This window comes from Podospora anserina, chromosome 5 (genome assembly GCF_000226545.1).
Source record: "Podospora anserina S mat+ genomic DNA chromosome 5, supercontig 8".
NCBI lineage: Eukaryota > Fungi > Ascomycota > Sordariomycetes > Sordariales > Podosporaceae > Podospora > Podospora anserina.
The window spans coordinates 335,599-344,386 of NW_001914846.1; the positions used below are offsets into that span (position 1 = coordinate 335,599).

General features: G+C 54.9%; 4 protein-coding genes across 4 annotated transcripts in view; all 4 read right to left on the reverse strand.

The window, feature by feature from the left end:
• Nucleotides 1-257: 257 nt before the first annotated feature.
• PODANS_5_7330 (uncharacterized protein) lies at nucleotides 258-1,657 on the reverse strand (the record flags this gene model as incomplete). The annotated part of the gene is made up of 3 exons (XM_001905220.1): nucleotides 258-853; nucleotides 910-1,269; nucleotides 1,333-1,657. 3 exons carry the CDS (start codon nucleotides 1,655-1,657, stop codon nucleotides 258-260), a joined length of 1,281 nt encoding a protein of 426 aa, XP_001905255.1.
• A 1,024-nt stretch (nucleotides 1,658-2,681) lies between these two features.
• Nucleotides 2,682-3,358, reverse strand: PODANS_5_7340 (uncharacterized protein; the record flags this gene model as incomplete). Its single annotated transcript, XM_001905221.1, has 2 exons — nucleotides 2,682-2,989; nucleotides 3,049-3,358. The coding sequence occupies 2 exons, from the start codon at nucleotides 3,356-3,358 to the stop codon at nucleotides 2,682-2,684; spliced, it is 618 nt and encodes a 205-aa protein (XP_001905256.1).
• Nucleotides 3,359-5,552: 2,194 nt separating this feature from the next.
• On the reverse strand, nucleotides 5,553-6,557 carry PODANS_5_7350 (uncharacterized protein; the record flags this gene model as incomplete). Its single annotated transcript, XM_001905222.1, has 1 exon — nucleotides 5,553-6,557. The coding sequence occupies one exon, from the start codon at nucleotides 6,555-6,557 to the stop codon at nucleotides 5,553-5,555; it is 1,005 nt and encodes a 334-aa protein (XP_001905257.1).
• A 388-nt stretch (nucleotides 6,558-6,945) lies between these two features.
• The window catches only part of PODANS_5_7360 (uncharacterized protein), a gene marked incomplete at both ends in the record, with an annotated part of 2,335 nt that continues 492 nt past the window's right edge, over nucleotides 6,946-8,788 (reverse strand). Inside the window, one exon of the mRNA XM_001905223.1 lies at nucleotides 6,946-8,787. Within this exon, the coding sequence (XP_001905258.1) occupies nucleotides 6,946-8,787 (1,842 nt within the window). The remainder of the gene's footprint in view (nucleotide 8,788) is intronic.

Below are 8,788 nucleotides of genomic sequence, written 5' to 3' on the forward strand. Positions count from 1 at the left end.
CTGTAGGCGAAAAGACATACTATTGGGAAGATATGAAACATGCTAGGATATGCGAAACCATGCAATATCGGGTTGTTCACACTAATCGTATCGAGCTTGAGGCCAATACACGAGAAAACAAGGTTCATGATCGTCACAACTCAAATTGCACGTCAGATAAATACATCGTACCATCGTATATACACATATCTTCATTCCCTTTCCCTCCCTCTCCTCCCCGACATCCCCAATGTCATCCACTCAACACCCCCCCGGGCTCAAACCTGAGCAAGCACATACTTGATGCCTTCCCACTGCTCAATACTGCTAGGCAAAATCTGCGTAGCAGGCAAAACAAAGCCACCACCGCTGCTGCCCGCAGGCCTCAACTCGATAGTCCAAGCATAAGTAGCACCACCAACAGCAGTCATGTAATCCGGCGCGCTGCCAGTAGTCTTGTACAGCGTCGAGCAGCTGGGGCCGGTGGTGAAGGTAGTGCCGTAGCTCTGTCTGATCCGAGTAGCCATGCCAGAGGCGAGACTGCTCTGGGCGGCGTGGTTGGACGCGCGGGCGGAGCAGTCGTACCCATAAGGCAGGAGGATGTACTGGCCGTACGAGTGCCAGTCGATGTAGAGGCGGATGCCGCGGCTGTTCTTGAGGGTGGTGGTGAAGGCGGTCAGGGCTCTGATCTCGGGGGTGTCGCCGGCGGCGAGGCCCTTGTAGGTCTCGGAGCAGGGCGAGGTGGAGGCGCCGCCGGTGACGGACCACTGGTAGTTCCAGTTGCGGTTCTGGTCGGTGCCGACGCAGGACTGGCCGGAGCGGGTTTGGCGGTTCTTGCGCCAGAGGCGGTCGTTGGTTTGGGTGTAGACGAATCCTGGGGCGTTTGTTAGTCATTTGTGAAGACAAAAGGTGGGTTGGGGGCGGACACACCGTCGGGGTTGACAACGGGGAGGATGTAAAAGTCAAACTTGTCACGGATGGCACGGACGGCGGCGTCGGTGGCGTACTGGGTGAGGAGGTGGTAGGTGATGTACTCGACGACCTTGGCGCTGATCCACTCGCGGGCGTGGACGGTGCCGTGGAAGTAGATGGCGGGCTTGGAGCCCTTGCCGCCGGAGCCCCAGATGTGGATGCCAAAGATGTCACGGCCCTGGAACGACTTGCCGATGGTGAAGATCTCGGAAGCGTTGGGGAACGACGCCTGCAGGTCGTTGAAAAAGGTGATGTGGTCGGCGTACGCGTGGTACGAGTTGAACCAGGTCAAGCTGGGGACAGCCTGGGCACCGACGCCTTCTTGTTTGTTAGAACCTGGAAGCCTTTCAGGAAAAAGACAAGTAGAAGAGCAAAACATACTGGTGTAGGGGGCAAAGGTACCCTCCTCGGCGATATCAGCACCGAGATCCTCGTGCATGAGCTGGGTCTCGAGACCGAGGGCCTCAAAGGCAGCGACCTCCTCGGCAGGGATGGCAATGTCGAGGTGCTCATCGTTGTCGAGGTTGAAGGGGATGGCGGCAAACTTGGTGAGCTTTGCCTTGATGGCGGCCGGGTTATGATGGGTGGCAATGCTGTAGGCCTTGTACCCATCATAGTTCATCTTGCGCTCGAGCTTGGGAGCGGCGGCGGCCGAGACCAGAGGGGCGGCACCAGCCAAAAGGCTGATGGCGGTTGACAGCTTCATCCTTGCTTAATTGTCTGGGGGGCGGACGATGAAGAGGATGAGGAACCAAAACAGACTGACGACGTGAGGATCGACACTCTTTTATGTTGAGATTCTCGCCGTCTTCCTCTCATCATACCTGGCCCCCCTCCCTCTGAAGATAACATCGACCGGGTACCGGCCACTGCGGTGATCTTCACATGCACAATGAGGTATCACGACATTGTCTTTCTCCCCTCCCAAGAACTGCAGGACCAAGGTCCAAGAATAAGGGCACGGACAGATGGTACAGATCTGGGAGGTGGTTTCCAACCGTCCATCACGACATTGCTGATCGAATGAAACGTCGTCGAGCTCCCCTCCCCAGTATCCGGGTTGGGGTCAAGCTGTCGATGTGGTGGTGAGCTGAGGGGGGGCTTCATGCATTCTGTCTGTGTGACTGTCGTGTGCCTACCATCCCGTGCCGTGGGGTGAGTGAGGGGAGGTCGGGGAGCGTGACATGGATGGCTGCCAAGCGCCTCTCCAACTGCCGAACCGGGCCATCCGCGCGCATCGGCAACGTTCTGGGCGCTGGTCTGCTTGTCAAAGGACCTTCCCGATCCAGAGTGCTCCCGACAAGACGATTGGCATTGCGTGCGCTGAAATCGAAGTGTAATGTCCATTCCTGGTCGTTTGGGCGCTCGATAGTCTCTTTTGTTTGCCAAAGACCCTCCTGCAAGGTCCCAGGGATATAGTATTGCGTGCATTTTCTCCATGCTTGCGAAATGGGTGTGGTGGACTGCAGTGGTTGGTGTTCTAGAATCTTTCCATTGTCGTTTCTCCTCACACAACTGACAGGCAACACCCCACGTTACATTCGATCGTGGCACTGCATAGCGATAGTATGCCTCCAAAGAAGGTAGGTAGCTAAGCAATGGCATGCCTGCCTAGCTAGAGGTCGGAGCGCAATGCCCTATCTTGAAGTCATAGCTGAGGTGTTTGTTGAGTCAGTATCTGAGGTACCTAGGTATGATGAGTCTGTGAGCGGCTAGCTATCACTCAATCCCTACTGATATGGTCCGAGGACCTGGCCCTTCTTCTCCCATACCTCGACTGCATCCTCCCACCTGACCACTGTCGCTCCCCTTGCCCGCACACGGGCCTCTACCTGTGCCTCAATCTCTTCTGGTCTGGCCTCGGGTTCGGGATACGTCGAGTGTGCCCCTGAAAGCAGTGTGATGGCAAAGCCAGCATCAATGGCGCCATGGCAGGTGGCCTCGACGCAGCATTCGCTCTGGATGCCGAAGATGACCAACTCTTCCACGCCGTGCTCTCTGAGTATCTGCTCAAGCACCGGGTTGGAAAAAGCATTGCCTACGTCACAAGCAAGAACTTAGCTCTGGCTCAAGGACAGCGGAATTCAAGAGACGTACGGACTGATTTTGCGACAACAAAGTCCTCCCCATTCTCCAAACCTTGTCGTGGCTTGAAGACCAAACTCCAAGGGTCTGTTCCAAAGACCAACAGCCCCTCTTCTGGCGACTCCTGGTGCTGCACAAATACGGTGATGAAGCCCGGAGCAAGACTATGTTCCCGTACTCGGGTGTCTCGAATCTGCCGAGCTACTTGAAGAATGCTGGTTCCCGCCTCACAGACCCGGGCCGCATGAGGTATTTTGGTGCCTGGATCTGTCGCCAGGGAGTTTTGGATGTCAACGACTAGAATGGCTGTTTTGGAAGGCATGATGGAAGTGAAGGTTGGTTTCTTGAAAAGAAGACCAGAATGTGGTCGATATGAGTCAACAGGCCTTGTTGAGATTGGCCGAGCCGGAAGAACAGTCGCCCCGCCTTATTAGCTCATAGAGAGTCTACACAAGGACTTGCTTGAACATTGAATCGGGTGGCAGAAGGAGGGCAGTGGCTTCGCCCACTGTAAAAGAAACGGGTAAGTGCGAGCTTATACTCCCGTTGCTGACTGGATTGTGGAAGGAATCAACGACAGCAAAGAGCTGCAGGAGCAACGGAGCGACCTGCGGGTGGCCCACACAAACGCAACTCTGTGCTGAGTGTGCTCTCTTCCAGTTTTCTTCCCACTACCAAGTCAAATATCCATTGCTAGTTGGCATTTGCATCATTTTCAGTTTGACCGCGATATCCGTACTCAGCAGACAATTGCAACCATCAAGACCAAAATGGCCGTCGCGACCACCCCGACCATATTTCACCGGTTTAGGTCGCTTCCAGTTGAACTTCAAGATAAGATATGGGATGAGTTTCTACTTGACTAGGAATCAAACTCTCGTTTGGTCGAGGTCAATCTTGTGGACAAGAAATTTCCGAACCGCCAGAGGCCCCGCCTCCATCCCGATCATCCCTTCTTTCGATGGACCAGTCGACAAGGCCTGAGAGAATTGTTGTCCAGGATGCCGGACTGGTTAGGAAACAGCTACGAACCCAAAATCGGTTGGAACGTCAGCCCTCCCCAGCCTCTTTTTCATGTGTGTAGAGGAGCCCGCGAACGAGCGATGAAGTTGTACTATCGACTGTCCTTTCGACACGATCTTGTGGGCAGGCGACTGGAAGCAGTCGCCTACTTCAACCCCAAAACAGATGTGTTGAGCCAGAACTACGAGATGGTGGGCCAAGTACACGCTGAGCAGGACTAGAGGTTACCGGTGTTCGAATGGATCCGTCGTCCTGTCATTCATGGAGATGACACGATTTATGGAGCCGGCACACTTTCTTGCAGTTTTGACAGTGTATTTTCACAAGAGGAAGAACAGGTCCCAAAATCGTCCCGTCTGCCTGGTGGATGCGGCCTCCCCCCGCGGTTGATTCAACACCTTCACATCCACCTCCACCGCTTCACGGAACTGGGGAAGCCAGGAGGAGGAGAAGAGGATTTATACTCATTGACTGGGAGGTATAGGGATCCGCCCACCTTCGGCCGCCATCTTCCCGATCGCCTGCTCCCATAGTCGAACACTAACCTTGAGACGATCACGATCTCGCTCACTCTTGGGGACATTGATGTCCAATCCGAGTACCCGAACGACTGCGAACCCGAAGTGAAGTGGGGGCAGACTTTGAGTCCAAAAGTCTGGGGTACCCGACGAGGACTCTATAGGCCCTTTGCCTATCGTCTATTTGTCGGCGAGTACTTGGCGAAGCAAAAGAACTGTGTGGTCTGTGATGACTGGCAAGATTCTAATCCCGCTGATTTGAAGATTACCAACGCGCTTTGGGCCAACGGCAAGAAGGACGGTGCAGTGTTGGGAGGGGCCATAGACCCACAGGACATCTTTATGCTGTGAGTAATCGACGTTGACACTGATGTTAGCTGGCTCGATGGCTGTGGGCGCTGGGTAGTCAATGCGCCATCCCTGGATAGACAGGCTGCGGCTTCGATTAACAGAGAGCAGGAGTTCTTGGAGTTCTTTATGGGAGGTAATCAAGAAGTGTGGACTCTACACACGCTCATGGGGGCAACCTTCTCGGCGCGAATACATGGGTACTGTGGCCCAGACTTTGGAATGGGCAAGGCTACAGTATTTAGCCAAGGGCAGCTGGATTGGGTTGAACGTAGATGGAGGGTAGATGGGTTGGTGGATACTGTGGAGAGCCTCCTGTGGCCCCAAGCTTGGTAGTGTTTGCCAGGTGTAGTGTAAGCTAGGTACTCGCGCCCTGAGCAGAAGGAGAAGGAGAATGAAAAAAAGGGAAGAAACTCATTAAAAAAAACAGAAGGGGGGAAGAGTTTGTATTGATGGAACGCAGCGAACACTTCACAGTAGCCTTGAATTCTTTACATGTTTCATCGGATATGAGTTTGGTCATGCCCGTCCAGCTTAGAAGTGTATGTAGTCCCGATGTTTGGAGTGGTTCTTCACGCTCCATCAGTATGTCACAACTTGTACCTGACCAAATAAAGTATTACTTGCTCACGTCCCCTTCAACTCCTGCTCAACCCTCTCAATATCCTCCAAAAACAACTTCCTCCCCCTCTCCCACTCCCCCTCTGCCAGCCCCCCCAGCAGCGGCGGTCTCCCCTTCTCCAGCGTCCCCAACCCTGTAACCCTAAACACCGCCTCTTTAATCCCAAAAATTCCATACCTCACAATAAACTCCTCCGCCTTACTAACCACATACTGCAACCTCTGAACCTCCTTCCTCCTCTCCCCCGTCAGCTCCCCCCCCTCCACCAACCCCATCAACCTCACCACCGTCCTCGGATAAAACCCCGCCAACCCATCAATCACCCCGGCTCCCCCAAACAACACCACCGGCCCCAACTGCTGCCCAAACCCGCTATACACCCTAAACCCCTCATGATCAATCCCCGGGTCAAGCCCAACCTGCAAATGAATCGACACGTTCCCATGACTCATCTTCACCCCAACCACATTCTCCAACCCCGCGAGTTTGGTGTACGTCTCGGGCTGCACCACCACCCCGTTCGTCACCCCAGGGTAGTTGTACACCAGCACCGGTATCCTCGACCGCTTCACAACCTCCCTGAAATACTCCACTATCCCCTCCTGCGTGGTAGCAGCAGCGCCGAAATACCCCGGCACGAGCACCAAACCCCAATCTGCACCGGCGGAGGCGTAGTCGTCGAGCCATTGGAGGGTCTCGTCGATGCCGTTGGTCAAGACGCCGGCCATGATGGGGTAGTTGGGATACCCGGCTTCGTCGAGACCTTTGCGGACGCCCGAGACGAGGGAGGCGCGCTCGGTGCGGGAGAGGTGGATCGCCTCGCCTGTCGAGCCTAGCAACACCAGACCTGTGATGCCGGACCGGGCGAGGAAGATGGAGTGGGATGTTTGGGAGGGGATGTCGACGGGTAGTTGGCCGTGGGTGCTTTCGGGGGAGGAGGAGGAGTCCCGGGGGAGGAAGAAGGTCGGGGAGGGGACGTAGACACCTTGGGGGGGGACGCGGGTGGGCATGGTGAAGGTTTAGTAGGTGGTGATGTCGGCTGGAGTCCAGTAGACGAGGTTAAGGTAGATGGGAATCAAGTAGGCATATACCGATACCGTGGACGACTAAATATGGCTTCCCGCTCTTGCATCCGGCGGCATCGGAGTTGACAGTGCGGGGTGCCATGTGCTGGCTCGGGGTGGTGGTGGCCGAGTGGAAGACGTCATGCCGTGCTCGCCATAATTCCCGGCCGAGGTGATAGGCCGATTTGAACCGACTCGCGCTTGCCCTTTCAGGTTGTTTATGCCGTGGCCATGAGCACCAAATTAAAGGTATGAATCAGTTTTACTACTTCATGTTGAAAAGGTGGTGTACAGATGTACATACAATTACCTTATACACTATGTCCAAACGCATCTACTCTTTCTTCTCAGCGTTGATCTCCTCCTCCTCCCCCCATCTCTCCTGCGCACTCCACAGCTCGCTATACAACCCCCCCTTCTCCAGCAGCTCCTTGTGCGTCCCCTGCTCCACCAAGCTTCCCTCCTTCAGTACAATAATCAAATCAGCATCATAAATCGTCCTCAACCTGTGAGCAACAAAAACGCTCGTCCTTTCCTTGCCCCGCAAAATCTCATTAATGTTGCTCATCAACGCCTGCTCCGTGTGCGTGTCCAACGCGCTCGTCGCCTCATCAAAGAACAAGAGCGGCGGGTCCTTCAGAATCAACCGCGAAATCGCCAACCGCTGCTTCTCACCACCAGAGATCATCAACCCCCTTTCGCCAACCTTGGTTTGGTACCCGTGGGGCCAAGACTCAATCTTGTCGTGAATGTGCGCCCTCTGCGCCGCGGCAAAGACGTCCTCGGCCGGGGCGTCCATGTTCCCATACCGAATATTCAACTCGACAGTGTCGTTGAACAGCGGTGTATCCTGCGGCACGACACCAATGCTTTTCCTCAAAGACTCGAGCGTAACATCCTTGATATCCTGGTCGTCAATCAAGATCCTCCCGCTCTGGGCGTCGTAGCTGCGGAACAGCAACCTGAGCAGCGTCGACTTGCCACACCCAGACGGTCCGACCACAGCAACCTTCTTGCCCGCGGGGATAGTGAGGCTCAAATTCCGGAGAATCGGCCGGTCCTCGTAGTATCCAAAGTTGACATCCTCAAACTTGATCTCGCCGCCCTTGGGGAGAGCCAGCGCCTTGGCACCCTCCTTCTCCTTGATGCTGACGTTGACCTTTTGCAGATTAAACAGAGTCTCCATGTCTAGAAGTGACTGCCTCAGCTCGCGGTAGACAGACCCCAAAAAGTTGAGAGGGACCGACAGCTGAAACACCAACTGGTTGATGAGCACCAGATCACCCACTGACAGCGTACCCGCCACGATCCCCTTGGCACCCAGCCACATCATGATCGTCAGCGCCGAAGAGAAGATGATGTTTTGTCCAGAGTTCAGAAACGCCAGAGAAGTCGCCACCTTGATGCTGCTCTTCTCGTACTGCTGCAGGGCCCGGTCATAGCGCCCAATCTCGTACTTTTCATTGTTAAAGTACTTGACCGCCTCGTAGTTGATCAGACTGTCCACCGCGACCGTCGAAGCGCGGTTGTCTGCCGCGTTTGCCTGCCTCCTAAACTTTGTCCTCCATGCCGTAGTCCAGATGGTAAAAGCGGTATACGTCGCCATGGTGCAAGCCGTGATGGCAGCAAACTCCCAGCCGAACTGATAAGTGAGGATGCCACAAACCATGGTGATCTCGAGCGCGGTAGGCACAATGTGAAAGACCATGCTCGTCAGCAGGAAGCTGATACCCTTGGTACCCCTATCAATCGCCCTCGTCAAACCACCTGTCTGCTTGGACAAGTGGAAACTCAAGTCCAGATTGAGCAGATGGCCAAACGTCTTGGTGGCCACCCGTCTGATCGCCTTTTGAGCCACCGAGGAGAAAACCGCATTTCGCAACTCTTGCGAGACGACAGCTCCTATCCTCGCGCCGCCGTACGCTAGAATCATAGCCCCAGCCGCAGCCGTGACAGTCCCGCCAGTGGTCCCAAAGTCCATGTTGAGAGAGTCGACGATTTCCTTGAAGAAGAAGGGCACCTGTACGTTGAGCACCTTGGCACCGACCAGCAACCCAACCGCGATCATGACCCTCATCTTGTCGCCGAAGCTGTCCTTTGGCCAAATGTACCGCGACATTTCCTTCATAATCGCCCAATCAGCTTTGCGCTGCTCCTCGTAGCAGCTATAACATTTA